This window comes from Silene latifolia, chromosome 3 (genome assembly GCF_048544455.1).
Source record: "Silene latifolia isolate original U9 population chromosome 3, ASM4854445v1, whole genome shotgun sequence".
Lineage (NCBI taxonomy): Eukaryota > Viridiplantae > Streptophyta > Magnoliopsida > Caryophyllales > Caryophyllaceae > Silene > Silene latifolia.
In genome coordinates this window covers 148,033,817-148,052,557 of record NC_133528.1, presented here as the reverse complement: position 1 = coordinate 148,052,557, position 18,741 = coordinate 148,033,817, and the positions used below count along the sequence as shown (strand labels likewise).

General features: G+C 35.8%; 2 protein-coding genes across 4 annotated transcripts; one reads left to right on the top strand and one right to left on the bottom strand.

Annotated features, from left to right (window-relative positions):
• Window positions 1-2,110, top strand: LOC141649927 (uncharacterized). Its single transcript, XM_074458594.1, has 3 exons — window positions 1-431; window positions 620-1,150; window positions 1,891-2,110. The coding sequence occupies exons 1-3, from the start codon at window positions 1-3 to the stop codon at window positions 2,108-2,110; spliced, it is 1,182 nt and encodes a 393-aa protein (XP_074314695.1).
• A 2,203-nt stretch (window positions 2,111-4,313) lies between these two features.
• Window positions 4,314-15,030, bottom strand: LOC141648374 (acyl-coenzyme A oxidase 3, peroxisomal-like). 3 transcript variants are annotated; one of them, XM_074456980.1, is made up of 14 exons: window positions 14,886-15,030; window positions 11,918-12,280; window positions 8,471-8,588; window positions 8,215-8,322; window positions 7,941-8,113; window positions 7,756-7,855; window positions 7,528-7,602; window positions 7,289-7,419; window positions 6,478-6,613; window positions 6,277-6,396; window positions 5,870-6,016; window positions 5,679-5,783; window positions 5,435-5,536; window positions 4,314-4,887 (listed from the first exon to the last, which is right to left on the bottom strand). In XM_074456980.1, exons 1-14 carry the CDS (start codon window positions 14,984-14,986, stop codon window positions 4,639-4,641), a joined length of 2,028 nt encoding a protein of 675 aa, XP_074313081.1. In that variant the 5' UTR covers window positions 14,987-15,030; the 3' UTR covers window positions 4,314-4,638. The 3 variants fall into 3 exon arrangements, with proteins under 3 accessions (XP_074313081.1, XP_074313079.1, XP_074313080.1); XM_074456978.1 differs by lacking the exon at window positions 11,918-12,280 and having other exon boundaries at window positions 14,514-15,030; XM_074456979.1 differs by lacking the exon at window positions 14,886-15,030 and having other exon boundaries at window positions 11,918-12,535.
• Between the last annotated feature and the right edge of the window lie 3,711 nt (window positions 15,031-18,741).

Genomic DNA, 18,741 nt, shown 5'->3' with positions numbered 1-18,741 from the left:
ATGTTTAAGATTCCTAAAGGCGTCTTGAAAAAGATTATCAGTTTGCAAAGAAAGTTTTATTGGGGAAGAAACAATGGGCGTGATGTTGTTCCCTTGATGAACTGGAATATTATCCAATCGCCAAAGGCGATGGGTGGCCTAGGGGTGGGTGACTTACAGATTAAAAACGCAAGTATGCTCTTCAAGTGGTGGTGGCGATTTTCTGTGGAACATAAGGCGCTTTGGAAGAGAATTATTTGTTCAATTCACGAACTCAACCCCGAAGGAATGTTTAGAAGTGAAGAAAAGGTGGCTAAGTTTGGCCTATGGAAATCGATATGCTCTGTCAGTGATTGGGATACGGACATTGGAAAAGTCACAAAGCAGGGTATCAGGATAAAAATTGGAAAAGGTAATACGGTCGGGTTTTGGGAGGATCTTTGGATTGGCAAGTAACTCTCAAAGAAGGGTTTCCGAGACTTTTTAATGTGTCGACTCGAGAAAAATAAGTGTGTGGTGAAATGGGTACTGCAAGGCGATGATTGGGTCCGCGGCTTCAATGGCGAAGAAGATTATTTCAATGGGAATTATCACTACTAGACCATTTAAATTTGATGATTGAGGGCTACAAACCTTTAAGGGATAAAAATGATTGCCATATCTGGGCTTTTGACAAGTCAGAATGCTACACGGCTAAAACTTTTGTTGACGCCTTCTATAACTTGAAATACAATGGAGCAGAGCATAAGCCTTGGTTCAGCCATCTTTGGAAAGGACTTGCACCACCAAAGTATGAGATAATTCTTTGGGCAATATTATGGAATAAGGTGAACACTAAGGATAGGATGCTTAAGTGGAAAGAAATGGCTTGGGAGGAGACAATGTGTACTTTTTGTGGTGAAGAATTGGAGACCGCCAAACACCTGTTTTTGCATTGTAGGTATTCTTGGGAGCTATGGACGAGTATTTGTGAGGCTTGGGATATGGCATGGATTTGTCCCGGTGGGATTGATGATGCTTTTCTGATATGGTGTGACTCTCACTTTGTCGGGTTTGAGAAACGACTTTGGGACGTATTCTTCATTGCTATAGTTACTATTATTTGGGAATTGCGAAACGAAGCGTTTTTCGAGAACAAAACTCCTAACTGGCCGTGTATTGTAGACAAGCTGTTTTTAAGAGTTGGGTTGTGGTGCAAATCGTGGAAAGAAGATTTATCTTATACCTTAGAAGAATGGTTGAACAATTGGAAAATATTTAGAACATGGAAGGAGAAAAGGATAGGGCAAAGGACGACTCCGCGACTTGAGTTTTGATGCGGACAATTGCTAAGTTTTTTATTTGTTTTTTTGTGTTGTTTTTCGTTTTGTAAACTTGTTTGGGACCCTACTCGCTGTAGGTCTCGGGGTTTACCCCGCCTTTTAATAAAAAAAAAAAGGGGATGGTACTCATTAACCATAATATGGGTTTGAAACCGGTCAGCACCAGATATAGATATAATTGATGTCAACAAGCTTACTTGGTAAAGTTGTCAAGGGATGATACTCATTAATGTAATATGGGTTTGAAACCCGTCAGCACCAGATTACACGTCGGACTGGCTTTACGGACCTAAAAAAAATGTACAGTTTTGATGTACTGATTATATGCAAGAATTTTGATACATCTGATGAAACTTCCATTTACAGTTATGGTCCTCATTAGTTTCTCCATGTTCAAGCTAGTCTCCATGGTATGCCTAGCTTTGTAGCTTCTCGATTGAGTGGAGGTAGACCGAGACGGAAACAATTCTGGAGATCAAAATTATATTATACTCCCTCCTATTTTATAGTTTTTTCCCTATTTTCTAAAACGGATTATTCGGGTTTTTTTTCCCTTTCTTATTTTGGAAACTTTTGGAAACAATTCTAGAGGATTGACAAGTGTTTTAGGAGCGTTAGAGCATCTCACTGCCCTCGAGTCGCTTTCACTTGTAGATATAGATGCTGAATTGGACTTACGTGACATGCCTTGGAGCTTCCTACATCAGAATCTCCGTTCCCTCGAGTTGAAGTATTTTCGCACCCTGCGAAATCTGCCCAAGGAGATGATGCACTTAACCGCCCTTGAAAACCTCTATATTGGTTATTGATACTCGTTGAAAAGAATGTTTGGTTTTCAATCTGGATGTTTGCCCTTCACTAATTGCGTAATCTTCTTATGAAAAATGTTTGGTTTTCAATCTGATATATCACCTGCATAGCTCTCGTCCGTCCTCCAGCATGGGATTTGATTTCGGGAGGTTTGTGTTTGACTGACTTCGTCATAAACATTGGGAGGATATTGATGTTCAGTTGGCATCGGCTGGTTAAGTTGTGGGATATGCGGCGATGTGTGAGGCGCTGAGTCAAGGCAATTACTCGTTCCCCTGGAAGTTTTGGCGACTGACTTTGACGAGGAAGTGAGGACATGACAACTTGAATTCTCTGTTTCATTTTGTGTTCCAGCCATGTTTATAATAAGTCGTGAAAATTGTTAATAACCACCCAGTATTTGTCGTATTTTACAAATTACCACCATGTATTCTGTTTATTACAACTTACCACCTATATTACACCGTATATATCCGATTTACCACCGTATCTCATTCCTGAATCATCATTTTACTGAAATTCCGACTCGTTAATATAAACAATACGCGATATAATTAAATAAAAGTTAAAATGCCACCATCCTTTCCCCCACAAACTCTACCTCCTTCATCTGCCACCTCTTTCCTCTCCTTCCTAACTCACCACCTTCGATCTTCACCGCCACAAAACCACCTCGACCAACTTACACAACACCCGCTGACTCTAATGTGTCACCCGCCCCCACAAGGCCACAACCCATACAAGTCACCACGAACCTCCTGTTGGCGTCGGGACTGTCGGATTGTCAACCTTGCACCTACCACCGACGTTGGATTGTCGCCTCTCCACGGCGAACCTCCTCTTTGGTCACTTCACCTCATTAGTCGACTAATCCTCCACCCCATCTTCAAAACCACCACAATCCACAAATCCCAAAAAAAAAAAACCAATTCCTCTAAAGGATTATTGATCCATAACTCAATGAAAATCCTAGATCTGGACATTTCGTGGGTTGAAATGGTGACAAGTCCAGGGGTGGGATGAAATGGTGGGTCTGGGTCGACAGTGCAGAGGGTCGTGTAATGAATGATGTTTCGGGTGAGTAGTGAGGTGGTGGTAAGTGGCGGTGGTGAGTAAATGGTGGGACATGTGTAAGGTGGCGATGGTGAGCTTTGCTTTGAGTGTGTTGTTGTTGATGGTGGTTGGACATTGCTTTGAGTTTATTGTTGTTGATGGTGGTGGGATATTCTGGAAATTTGATGAATTGAATCATTGATGATGGTGATGAATTTTGTGTAGGTAGTAGTATACTCCGTATGTCTTCTAGGGAATTAAACTAAGGGTCTTTTAGTCATTTTATAGTTTATTAGTCGGGATTTAAGTAAAATGTTGCTCGGGGATGAAATACGGTGGTAGAACGGATATATACGGTGTAATATAGGTGGTAAATTGTAATAAACAGAATACAGGGTGGTAAGTTGTAAAATACGACAAATACTAGGTTGTTATTAACAATTTTCACTAAGTCTATTGATGTTTGTATGGAACATTTGCATGGTATTGAATATCATTCGACTTTTTTCTATTAAACAAACAACCAGAGTTGATGTGTCGCTCTGTAGTTGAAAGTTCAGGTTTTAAAAACTTTTTTTTTCCTGATAATGTAGGGCCCCTAAGACTAACCCACGTCCTTTTTAACATTTTGTAGACAATATATCCAATCTCATAATCTACTTCTATACATCATGATTAATCTGATTGACAGCATTTACTATTAACTACAAAGTAGCATTTACTATTAACTAGTTTTACACCCGTGCAAAAAATGCACGGTTCGTAATAACATGGACTATCATTAAATACATGAACATATAATTGGGCGTAATTAAGTGTTCAATACGTGATAATATAAATTGTCCATATTTGGAGATTCGAATATTTGATAAAAATAAGGTTTGAATATCAATTAATAAATATTAGGTTTGAAATTATCACGATAATCTTTCCTTTTATGGCTTTTTAATGTGTGCCCTTAAGGCACCAGAACAGATCATCTGTCCCATTTCATGTCCCATCTTGTGTCTCATTACTTCTCCTAATGACACATTAGCACTTTGATATATAATATTACCATTTTTATTATTTCAATTGTGACATGTCAAGATCTTAAGGGAATGAGACACAAGATGAGACATAAAAGTAAGACAGATGATCTCTACTCTTAGGCACACGTTCAAAAAACTCATAATATAAATGAAAGTTCTACAACATATTACTTCTATATTTCAATCCGTTTATATTGTCCCTTTCGACTTGTTTTTACAAATATATAACAATGTTAAATTTATTATTTTTGATTTGAAAAATAACTATTTCAATCAATAAGTTGAAAAAATTGGAGGTCGAAGTTTAGTATTAAAGACAGGCCGGGACAATATAAATGAGATTGAGAGTACATTCGTGTAAGAGCTATACTTATTAGGCAGCAAAAAACATAAAATACAACAAATTATAGTGTCACACATTTGTACGGTTGTACCAAGCTTCATTAGCTTTGAACAGAGGACCATGCATTTGCATCAACCCAATCAAATGCCAAAGGGCTCAGGAAAGCGTCTGGAATGCCGAAAGAGCTAACCAATGCCAGAGCGTGTGGCCGCAGTTCACTGCAAAGCTTAATCACTTCTTGCCTCACAACAGCGGCATTTTCAACAGTTAAGTATCCATATCGGAGGAATGACACGTCTTCTTCCAATACGATTAAAGCATATAATGTTCGCAGTAAGCCCAAGACTTCCTGCAAGTTAAATTGAATACTTAATCACGCTCAATTATATGTTCATGTATTTAATAATAGCCCATGTAACTGGATTAATCTGATAATCTACTTCTATACAAATACCTGAGTAAGGGGAGTCGGATGTAGCTATAATCCAGTGTTCCCTAATAACTCATTATGAAAATGGAGTGGAAAATGGCTCTGAATGATTGTTACTTTACAAATTACAATAAAAGAAGAGCAGCCACTTTAGAAAATTGCGCGGAAAATTTCAGTGTATATTAGAAGGGCGTTTGACTTTCAAAACAAGCATCTATGTGTCTGCAATCATAAATTTAAGGGTGAAACAGCACAGAGACTCCTCTCTTCGGTGTGTCTACTACTCTACTTCATAATAGTCGAGGAATTTGTGACTTAACATGTCTGAACTCTGTTGAAGCCTTGGACTGGAGGAGGCCTTACCCAATAATTACTCGAGTAAAACCAAAGTTTAAGGGAAAAAAAGAAAAAAAGATTTGCCACATGATAAGAAAACAACCTTAATAAACATAATCCAGTTGTTTACCTTGAGGGGTCGAGCAGTAACATTAGATTCAGCCTCGAGAGAGGTGAGCAAAATTGCCTTGTCGGCAAAAGCTCTGCCCAAGTCTTCTGCCAGCTGATAAGTCTGATGATGAAAACAAGAAATCTCTTCATTAGTACACGGTCGAGGAAATTCAGTTTTTAAGTCAAACGCCTAATTGTCCGTCCACACATAAAAATGGCAAACGACACACAGAAAAAGAAGCAAAGATAGCTGAGAAACTCACCAAAACAAAAGCTTGCTCTTTACTTCTCCCTTGTTTTTGTTGTGCTGAAACTTCTGCTACAAAACGATTTAGCAGATCTCTCTCTCTTAGGTAGAATATATCAGTCTGAACCAGAAAACACAGGGCATAAGTTGTCGCGATTTTATTAATTGATCAAAGGAAGACAACTTTAATGTCACTCGAACAAGTACCTGAAATTGGCAATTTCTTAAATCAGAACTTGTCAGCTGAGACGGAATCAGAGGGCTAGGACCGTTCATGTGCTCTAGCCACAATCCTTTAAATGGTCGTTTCAATCTTTGAGATGCCATACACTCCCCAAATAGGGCTTTGCTCACCTTTAGATACATAACACATGCACTTCAGACCTTCAGTTAAGTAACTAGGCCCCAGTGATAATATGAGAAACAACATAATTGATATTTATACTGACAGCATAAGCATTTTTTATTAAAAAAACAAACTTACAACAAGGTTGGTTCAAGAATAACTGTTGCCAGTCCTTTCAGATTTTTGGGAAAATTTCCCGGTACGAGAGATACGCTCATAACATAGCAGAACAATTCAGTAAGAAAATCAGATGTGACAAAACGTCTACCTGCTGCATGAGTACATTATTGTCCCCTTCAAAAGTCAACTGAACGTCATACTCGCCTTTCAAATGGCCCACACGATTTTCAGTCTTCAGACCTTGCCCTCCACAGGCTTCCCGACACTCCTGCATACAACAAATTAAAGAACCAATCAGTTTAGCATGAAAAGCAAGATACAAAAATTCCGTCTCTTCACTGAGGCTGACCTGAAGTGTTCGCATGTTATGCCAAGTTAGAGTAGCTTTAAGGGCGCTAGAAACAACATGAATAGTCTTATTTGTTTCAGGTGTCCGGTTCACATATATTGATTTCAAATAGTTACCTGCAAAACTCATTGCATATCTGCCATGCAAAACAAAAATGTTAACAAATTACCAAGTTTTGCATATATACTGCACAACTATACTAAGTTAGAGTAGCAAATGAACATTCCATTTTGGTTAAGTCTAAACTGATAGATGAACCAACTCAACCAAAACCTTAAGGTGATGGTTGAGGCCCAACTATTATAATTATTCTTATTACGCTCCCTCACTCCGTTGGGCTTGAAGAGTGGTTAGTTGTGCACCGGCTCTCCCGTACCGTGTGGGCTTGAAGAGTGGTTAGTTGTGCATCGGCTCTCCCGTACCGTGTGCTGGGTTTCCACTTCGAGTTTTTGAGGTGTTTTGAGGTTGCCAGGATTTGAACCCGTGACCCAGGATTTGAACCCGTGACCTTCAGTCACACTGGCTCCGATACCATGATAGATGAACCAACTCAACCAAAACCTTAAGGTTATGGTTGAGGCCCAACTATTATAATTATTCCTATTATAAACCATCCCAGATCAGCCCCACTTGGAGGAGCCCCTTGGAGCAGTAAGGTAATGTGATGTTGAGAAATTTAAGAGCGCTTAGCTTCAAGCTGGTCAACAGCATTACTCACTGCCCTAAAGTTTCTCTTCTATGATGAGACAAGGGGGTCGGACATATGTAACTTTTTCCTACTGTTGAAAATACTAAGAAGCTAATGGCTTACGTCTTTGCAATAAGAGGCAAGAGCCGGCGCTGATGGCTTGGGTAATCAAGCAACAGCACTTCAGGCTCATTGGGTGAGAGAGAGAAAGCCCGTCTTGACAATGAGTACCTTGTAGCAGTAGCTAAACCCACCTGTCTAAAAAAAACAACTTTAACAAATGCACCTTCGGTTTCACCAAAAAAAAAAAAAAAAAAAAATCAAGTTAAGAGTATCACAGTGACTGGCATGGCATTAGCTACCTTTGCTATGTAAAGAGCACTGACTGCAATGTTGACACGACCTGAAGTTAATGGCGCAAGGAAAGCAGCAAATCTCTGAGAACAAGAAATACCAACATAACATTAAATTAGACAAATGTTTATATCAAACCCATACACATCGCTATCCAGAAAGGCGCCTAGAAAAGAGAAATAAAGTAGCAACAAAATGCCAATAAATATACTTTCAGATAATAGCCAAAGAAGAACCTGATCTGGATTGTCTATTGCACTGAGGTATTGGCCATCAGGGGAAACATCAGCAACAGAATTCAATAAATTCTCCCTAGGGATGCGAAGATGATCAAACCTACAAAAACAACAAAATATAGAATTTGATATCAGTTAGATAAACTAAAAGCAGGGCTATTTATCATAAAACCATCGTTAATTACCATATTCGCCCATTGTCAACACCATTGAGTCCAATCTTATGTCCACAGTCAGCAATACGTACATTTGGACAGACGTTTCCATCTTCATCCCTGATTTGTGCTATGAATGCATGGACTCCTTGATCTTTCCCATTAATGTTGAGTTGTGAGAAAACGATTGTATGAGTTGCATGCTTGGGAACATAACAAAACCAAAGGTAAGCATATGGTAAAAAGCAGCAAGAAACGGATAGTTAAAGTGAACTGAAAACCTAAGCACATGAAAGGATCATACATTAGCGGCTCCTCCAATCCAGTACTTCTGAGCTGATTCACAAGGAGTGTTAATAACAAACTCTTCAGTATTAGGATCATAGGTAGTAATTGTTTCGATCCCTCTTACCTAATATCAGCAAAAGAAAAATTGGGAAGACACATGTTAGACAACAGAAACTGCACAGAAGGATAACATCTCCCCAACACCTTAATGAATTCCGACTGTGGCAGCAACAATGATTACCAAAAGAAGCTTACAAACAGCATCCACTTACATTACTTCCATGTCCCAATTCAGTCATAGCAAAGCAGCCTTTCACCCCATAGTCCTCGGTAACTTTCAGCCATTTGTCATGATGACGCTTTGTGCCAAAAAACTGAATTGCACCACCCCTGAAATTCAATAGCACCAGATGATAGATAAATTTCTGATAACGAACCAGTGTGTGCATGCAATAGACTGTGTCAAGATAACACACAATGACACAAATGGTATTCAAAAGCTGGATTACAGATAAGATAGGTATGCTGTTCAGTTTTTCTTAGACACATTACTCTATATAGAGATACAATTCTCAGGAGTTTCTATGTCTACTAGATTCCCTACCGAGAGGTGGAATGGCACAATAAAGCATGTCAAGATACAATTTTGTAAGATTTTTTGAGGCTAACAAGAAATGAAAAATAAATTTGATATGAATGCTGTTCTGTTTTCTTAAAATGTTTCCCTCAACTCTCAAGAGTACTGCTAATATTCTGAGTCTTGTATCTGCTTTAACTTAGTTTCTTCAATCAATTATCTTTTCCCTTGTTATCAGGAGGAGGAATTTTGGGGATGATGATAGTATACATCGAGGACGCAAAGGAAAAGTTGGACAAGAACGGATTCATCAACACACACATCCCTCACATTAACCAAATTTGAGATATTTCAGGAGTTATATGACAAATATGTTCATGAATATAATTAACAGCACATGTATTCATGAACATAATCAGCAGCGCTGTAATAGAACATAGCTTGTAGCATGACCCATGTCTTCTTGCAGCATGCAGGTAGTAACTTTGCGATCTTTCCTAAAAACTAGAAAGGCGGGCTAGGTTCTTCAAAAATGTGTGTCAGCAGTTTGATGTCTTCAAGGCTCCTTATCCCACTTTTCTATAAACGCTATCTTGAGTGACAAAGGGGTGTTTGACCTTGCTTATCTAAAATAGCTTTTCCTTTTTAAAAGGAGTTTTTTCATAAGCTACTTCTCATAAAAACTGTGATTGTTTGGCCAAAGTTTTAGAAAAATTGTTTTTCGTTATTTTGATATATGTGATAAATTCTTGATTCTTGTGAAAATACTAGTAAAAGTAGAAGTAGAAGTAGAAACACCTATTTGCTACTTCTACTTCTAAGGGTAGTTATTATTTTTTTTAGCTTTTTAAAAGTGCTTTTTAAATCACTAAAACATGGTGTTTGGCCTAGCTTTTAATTTTTCATTTAAAAAAGCACTTATAAAGTTAGGCCAAACACCCTCAAAATTTGCTTATTCGTTTCAAAAGATTACCTAAAAACCAAATGTAGTACATCGTATTTCATCATAGTCAATATCCTTTGGTAAACTTGGGTGCTGTTTGGCCTAGTTTATGTTAAATAACTTTTACTTTTTAGAATGAGTTTTTTCATAAACTATTTTTTGAAAAAGTTGTGGTTGTTTGACCTAACTTTTGTAAAAGTAGTTTCTTAACAAATTGATGTGTTTGGCCTACTACTGCTTTTTAGTTTTTTTTTTTTTTTAGTGTGTGTTTGGCCTAGCTTGTAAAAGTTTTTTTGGACTCAAAAACACTTTTTGGCCAAACACATCATTTTTCTAAAAGTTAAACAAAAAATTCTCAAAAACTACAAATCCATATTTTTGTCCATAGAAATAGAAGCAGCAATTTGTTGCTTCTGCTTTTAAAAAACACTTTTAAAAAATTAAGTGTGTGTTTGGCCTAGTTTGTAAAAGTGTTTTTGGACTCAAAAACACTTTTTGGCCAAACACATAGTTTTCTAAAAGTTAAACAAAATTTCTCAAAATCTAAAAATCCATATTTTTGCCCATAGAAATAGAAGCAACTATTTGTTGTTTCTGCTTTTGAAAAACACTTTTGAAAAATTAAGCGTGAAAAACAAAAACTCATTTTTGAGAATCGAGGCCAAACATGCTCTAAGCTTGAAAAACAAAAACTCATTTTTGAGAATCGAAGCCAAACAGGCTCTTAGTTTCCATAATCCTAAAAGTTTTTGAGAGAAGTAGAAGCAGAAGCATCAATTTGGTGCTTCTGTTTCTACTAGTAGCTTTTTATTAACTTCTGACTTTTCAAAAGTAGTTTTTTATCTCCCTAAATTACAGTGTTTGGCCCTGCTTCTACTTTTACAATTAGAAAAGCACTTAAAAAGCTTGGCCAAACACCCCCTTGAAATGAGACCCTCATCAACCTTTTCAACCTCAATTGACTCTTAATCACTAGAATATTCTTCACGGACAATCCCATTAACACTTGAAATTTGAAAATGTAAGCTAAGCTTTGCTATGGCCTATAAGACTCGAGTAAAGTCAACCAAATGGAAAAAGAACGTGACAGACAGTGAACTGATATAACTTGGCTTGACAATCTACCCCACTGGCAGAATGCATCTGTCTGGAAAATCGAAGAGGATGACAAAAGATAAAATCAACATGGAACATTACAGGATCGAAATTATGTAATATAAACTAACAAACTCGTTCACTAATTACAGCAGAGCCAGATCATAGTATTCAAAGATCGGTAAATTGCAAGCCCCTGGAACCGGGAAAACCGACCATACATACAGCATGCTACATGCATTTTTTATCCTTCCATAACCAGTACAGAGACAATGCAACTTTTGGTAGCACAGTCTGAATGTTTGCACTAAGCAACAAAATGAGTTGAAAGTCCTCAGTAAGGCAGTAACAACAAGAAAGCAAAGATATACACCAAGGCCTTGCTCTCACATCCTAACAGCATGGCAATGCCCAAAGAAAAATGGGAGAGGCAGGTGTCTTGAGACATTAGACTGTCAGAGCATTTAGACTCGGAAAGCATCTTTATCAAACAAATAACCATCACACAGAGAAAGAGATAGAAGGCGCAGACAAGGTTAAATTTTAAAGGTAATGACGACGAAAAGTGTTTACTAATCCCATAAAAAAAAGTGAGACTGTGAAGGTCAGATTTTCAAAAAGGAAACGACGACATTTGATTCCAAGTTCCAACATTCATTTCCATTCCGAAGGTCCAACTTAGAAATATTTCAGACAATCAAGTCTCGAGTTCCTCAGTGTTTGGCTATTAAGGACAAAGATGGCTACGCAGTTATTGTATTATCTCACTGGATCTAAAAATTGCCCGTTGTCGGGCTTGAAGAGTGGTTAGTTGTGCACCGGCTCCCCCGTACCACAGCCGTACCGTGTGCTGGGTTTCCACTTCGAGTTTTGAGGAGTTTTGAGGTTGCCAAGATTTGAACCTGTGACCTTTGGTCACACTGGCTCCCAACTATTATAAATATTCCTGAGTTCAGACACTCTGAATCAAACATTCAGCTCTAACAACTAAACAGGATGACTAAAGAGCACAAAACCCAACAATGAATCTCAAAAAATGGAATGATCACAACACCAAAACACTCCGTTCCACCAATGCAATCGAAATTAATATTAAAAACTTACCACAAGAAGTACTGAGCACCCACCAAAACAGCTAGGGAGTGATCATAAACTGAAAAAACATCATGAAAAGCAATTTTTTTCAGCTCAATTTCAGCTCCTTTCTCAGTAATCCACCCTTTAAATACCCCATAATCAATCAAGTATCGCAACCGCTTCCTTGTCATAAGTCTCTGTTGTTCCATTGACTGGTCATAGTCAGGAGATACAAACACCCTGCTCCCAACCTTCCTAGGATTAAACAAACTAGATTGGGAGATCAAATCAAAGAGCCAATCACGGTCCTCGACATTGTGCATGTCAAGAAGTGATCTCATTTCTTTGGTGTCAAAAGTTATGGATTCAGCAAGGTGGGGATCAGAGTAAGTGGAACATGGTGAAGAACCCATAACTGAAAGACAATTAATGATGGATACTGCTAGTAATATTGATGATGATGATGATGATGATGAAGTGGGAAAACATAATGATGGATACTGCTAGTAATATTAATATACATGGATGTTGATGGAGGTAGGTACAAGTGTACAACATGTAGTTGGTGACCATGAACAACAGATTTAACTACCTTTCAAGTTTGACAGGGAGATGTACTAAATAAACAAGTCCTTTTATGTACCCAAATAAAAGAAAAGAAAAAAGAATGATTCCTTTGGCTACAAATAAAAAAAACTATTCTACTAGAAGTAATTCTTTAATCTCCAATACATTATGTAGCTTTGGCAGATGTTTCCAAGTCTCTCTATACTGTACTTTGAACTCGTCAGCGTAAAATTGATGTTAAACAACATTGTCAGATCCGTTGACTAACGAAGTTTTTAACTATACCTAAAATATTGTGCTTAGAGGAAAATTAAGTTTAGAAACAACCTACTATAAGAATAAAACACTGAAAGTAAGATGCGTTAATCGAGTTCACCTGTTTCACAGTTTTTCATACAGAGTAAAAACATAAAATATACTCTAATCTTACTCAGGAAGCTTTTTCGTAAGCTATGCTATTTGTTGCTGTTAAAAACCCAAAAAAAAAAAAAAAAAAAAAAAAAAAAAAAAAATAATTATTATTGGTTGAACAACGCAGTGTAGCTACCACGTTTGTCATATTGTCAATCGGGGACCATCCGACCATGTATGGAGCAGCAATCGAATTTATGAGGTTATTATTACTAGTACTCTATCTCCTAGATACTTAGACCCATACAACTTGAACATTGAAATTATCGAACAAATGAAGTAGTTATTTAAAGGGTAACGTAATCTGACTACCATACCAAGTAGGCACGTAATATACAATCAATATGACATTTCTCCAAAGTATTCTGCAGGCCGTTTAGTCAAAAGATATAATACTCCCTCTAATCCAATTCAAACTACTCACCTACTTTTTGTACGTCAAATTTTGAAAAGGTTTGACCATTAATCCACAGAAAAATATAACTCTGAACGATAAAATTTACATATTTACTCCCTTTATATCACACCAATGGTAATTGACTTTTTCACACTTGTCGAGACACGTTTTACAACGTAATATCTTTAGTTATACATTATTAAAAATTATAAAAATTTGATATTCTTATAGCATTCATGACGATAAATCAAACAAGATCTCACATGACTATATTTTGTCTTATAGATTAAGAATAATATCGAAGATTTATTACGACCATAAGTAGTGCCAAAATTCTAAATGTTACCATTGATGTGTTATGGAGGGAGTAGTTATATTATGAAAATATCTTTCATAAATTATATTTTTTGCAAAAAACAAAAATTATATACAAAGAAAGAAAAATGCGGTCAAAGTGTCGCCTCGAAGACCACCCAAAAGCAAGTGGGTAGTTTAGATTGGATTGGAGAGAGTAATATACTATTTGTCAAAGTATAGCATAATAAATTACGGAATACTCCCTACATACCAGACCAATGGTAACACTTACTTAATACGGTCGTACCACACCAATAGTAACATTCCTTATTTGGCCCACAACATTACCAAGTTAGCCTTATACCCTTTTGATATTTACCCAAAATGTCATTACATACCTCACCTATCAACCCACAATTAAATCCACAATTATATGATACATCCCCACCTATTTTTTTCCCTCTTTACCCCTGCTTTTACCCTCTTTTCTTAAAAACCTCATTTTTTACCATTTTACCATTAGTCTGATAGAGGGTGTATATGTTATTCTTTTTACTTTTAAGCACCTATCATAAACATCGTAATTTTTACTATAAACATTTTCCAAAACAATCAGTCACGATAGATGTAAGTTGTAACCGTATTGTAAAAGCATAGTGATATCTATGGTGGTTGTCCAAGTGTAACCGTAACCCAGCCCGTTTAATACAAATTGAAATAAACATAATAAGTTTAGTGGATAGCATTCGCTTAGAAGGTGCCTGCTTCGTCATTAAGTAACCACTTATAACTTCGTCCACTAATTTGATTAACACCTAAACAAATGACCGTAACACGGTAACAGAACTCGTCAAAGTCCGCCATGGATAAAATAATCATCACGACGAACAAAAAAAAGGTAAATAAATAATTGGGATGAACGAAACTAAAAAAAAGGAGAGACGTAAATACCAAAGGAAGAAATGAACACCAAGCTTAATAGCAAGAGAATGATCATAAACCGCAAAAATCTCATTCAACGCCATCTTCCTCAACTCATCCTCAACCGTATCACTAGTAAGCCAATTCTTAAACACTCCGCGATCACGCAAATACTCAATCCTCTTCATCGTAATCTCGCGTTGTTGCTCCATTGACCTGTTATAGTCCGGCGACACGAAAGTACGACCACCGCGTGCGGCGGCGTTGAAGAGATTATCGGAGCTTTTGATGATGAGGTTGTATAGCCAGTCGCGGTCAACGAGGTTGTGCGCGTCGAGGAGGGCGCGCATTTCGGCGGTGTCGAAAGATGACGGTGGTTCGGTTAGGTCTGGCGAGATATATGAGATGCACGCGGCGGCGGTGATAGCGGCGGCGGTGGGTGGTGCGGTGGTAGCGGTGAGGTGGTTTGTTATGATTTGGGTGCGGTGGAGATATCGCTCCATTTTTTTTAATTGGGGAGAAAAGATGATGGAGTAGAAATGTGACCGGGGAAAATTGGGTGGAGGTGGAGCCATTAAATAAATACGCGGGGAATATTAAAAACACTAGTCATCTACTCTCTCCATTCAACTCCACATTGAAAGATCTCAATGGTTAAGCGAAAAACATGACTTACTCGCAAATAAAAAGTTTTGCCTACTTTGCTTAACCATTTAAAAGACTTTATACGTATCTTAGCTTAAATTGAGTTAATAGCTCCATGAAGCTAGTAGCTCAAATGGGCCCACAAGAAAAAATCTACCAATTAAAATAAATAAATGTATTAATTAAAAGAGTGTTGTGGAAGGTAGTTGACATATGGTGCATTAAGTCACAACACTAAGCTAGTAGCTTACCATTGTAGTAGTTTGTAGCTTAAAAATATTGTAGAAATAAAATCTTATGTGCGAAAAGTAAGTTAAGAAAGAACTAAAAACTACCATCGTGGATCTTTCTTACATATATTCCTTTTCCATCCATTCGACTCCACATTGCACATTTTCTTATTTGTTGTACTTTTATTAATATAATACTATAATTTCACTATTAAGGCACACAAATTACACATTACACAAAATTATCACACTTTATATCCATTTGTTGTTAATACTACTCCCTCCTATTCTTAATAACCCTCCCCTTTTATGGAGGGCACGGAAATTAAGGGAAAGGAGTATTATATGGTAAATTATTGTAGTGAGGTAGGAGATTGGAGGGAGAGAATGTATTGTGTGATTAAAATAAGTATTGTTGTGGGGTAAGGTGATTAAAATAAGTATTGTTATGGGGTAAGGTGATTATATAATTAAAAATTTAAAATAAGATTAAGTATGAGTATTGTGGGGTATTATTGTATGGTGGGTGATTAAAATAAGTATAAAAGTTTGTCAAATAAGGAAATAGAAGAGTATTGTGAATAGACGAAAAAAGAATTAGGGAGAGTTATTTAGAATAGAATGGAGTATAATATAGTTTTCTTAATATTTGTGCATAAATAATACTACCTCCAATCCAATCCAAACTACTCATTTGACTTTTCACAGTCTACGAGACGACACTTTGACCATGTTTTTCTTCATTTATATATATTGTTTTTTGGTCGAAATTATAATTTTTCGAAACCTCTTTTTATAACAAACGTAAATACGTAAATTTTAGGTAAACAAATTTAAAATTTGGCTTTGTATAATTGAGGTCAATATTTAACAAAGTTGACTTTAAAAAGTGAATGAGTAGTTTGGATTGAATTGGAGGTAGTATATGCAAAGTGGAATTGAATGGAGGGCGTAATTAGTTTGACACCCGGTGTGACATGTCTAGTATTTATTGGTTGTGATTAAAATATTTTTTAAAATAAAATAAAATGAAAGATAAAACACTTGTTAATGAAAAAAATGGTTGTAAAACTTAATATTTGTATGTGTAGACGTATAATACTCGAAAGATTTTGGATTGATACATAACTTAAATGATACTCTTATTTATAATTATGAGATCACCCCACCTTATGATGATCTTTTTATGTGAGACAATTCAACTATCTACAGGTAATATATTCATCACACCTACATTCAATGTGGGACAAATAATATACTTAGAATTGAAATTAGAAATACACCATATTTTTCGCACCTAATTTGACATCAAACCCAGTTTAATAATGAGCAAATACTATACTATCTATTAATATTTGTATGTTTTTTCTATTTTTTTAATCATAATTAAAATATGTGCAAATAATATGAAATAATAATTATTTTTGTCTTATGTATAATATAGTTTTAAACCCGTGCAAAATTGCACGGGTATGTATTTGGGCCAGTATTAATGTTTTTGGATGTATATTTGTTTTTGCATTTCTAAAAACAACATATTTTAAAGTTTTTCGACTGTTAACTTATCGTGTTGTTATTACTAAAAAAATATTTATTACAACAATTGTGAATTATTTATTAAAAAAAAAATTTAAAAAAATTTCTTAAAAAATTTTTAATCACTTGTAAATTAAATTAAAATTTATTTGTTTTTTTAGAGTAAAAAAAAATTAAAATTTGCTTTAAATGCTAGTTGAAGACTAAATTAACTCGGTTGCCTATCATTGTCACCTACCATTTTCGGTGTGCGCGGCTGATAGTTAAGTTGCCGAGTTTTATATTCCAAGTAAATACTCTGTCATGATTGATTTTTTAAACAAAAAATTTTTTACCATGTAGTTTTAAAAAATTATGTGATGTTGTTGCTGCATGGTACAATAATATTAACCAAAATACATGAATATTTTATACTCCAAGTAAATACTCCGTCAAGAATTATTTTTTAAACAAAAATTATTGTACCATGTAGTTTTAAAAAATTATGTATGTAATTCATTTGCGTTTTATGTTGTATCCCGTATATAAATGTAATTCCTTCTCGTAATTATGTAATTTTATTATCGGAAAATTCATGTGGTACCCTCGAACTTTGCCATTTTTCACGTGGTACCCAACTTTTTAATTTTGTGCACATAATATCCTTGAAATTTGATTTTCAAGCACAACATGCCCTTTTTATCGTTTTTAAAATTTTCAATTGAGCATAAATTATAGACCAAAAATCAAAATTGACTAATTGTTTTCCCAAAATTGATTAACTCTTCGAGATCTATAAATTGATAAAACAAAAATGGTCATTCGGAAATTTAAGATTGAAGATACGTTTGATTTGAGATTTTCGTTCAAAAAACCCTATAAAATGTCGGTCGGTAATTTTTTTTTCTCAAATCGTAGATTATGATGAGATAATCATTTAAGGAAAAAAAATTGGCCGATTCTGAATTCCGATCTAGGAGTTATGCGCAATTGAGTTTTTTTATAGCGAAAAAAAGGATATGTTGTGCATGAAAACCAAACATGGAGGGTATAATGTACACAAACTTAAAAAGTTGGGTACCATGTGCAAAAATGGCAAAGTTCGAGGGTACCATGTGAATTTTCCGTTTTATTATTATTTAATTTTGTTTTAAAAATTATGTAATTCAATTTCATTTACTCCCATTTGTAATTCATTCTGCGTATATGTTATTAATTTTATTTACACGGAATGTATAAAATTATTTCATAATATTAATTCATAGAATTTTTTCATAATATTATTTCATAGAATTTGTTGCAAGATAGAATTTATCGCATGTTTGAAAAGACGGAAATCTGAAGAAATAAATGCATTGCACACTAACGGGTCCCACCATAACATGAATTTCCAAAAAAAAAAAAAAGTTGCATTAATGACGTGGCGCGCCGAGGATTGAGTATTGTCTTTTGTATTAATATAGATAAGATTTGACCCGTCTTCTTAAGGGGTTAAGATGGTTATATCCCTCTTAAATGAAAATTTGGGATCAATATGGAAAGCCAATATGTTTTTTTCACGATATGGATATAATTGGTCAACAAGCTTACTTGGTAAAGTTGTCAAGGGATGATACTCATTAACTATAATATGGGTTTGAAACCCGTCAGCACCAGATATGGATATAATTGATGTGAACAAGCTTACTTGGTAAATCTGTCAAGGAATAGTACTCATTAGTCATAATATGGGTTTGAAACTTGTTAGCACCATATAAGGATATAATTAATGTCAACAAGCTTACTCGGTAAAGTTGTCAAGGGTGGTACTCATTAATCATAATATGGGTTTGAAACCCGTCAGCACCAGATTGCGGGTCGGACTGGTT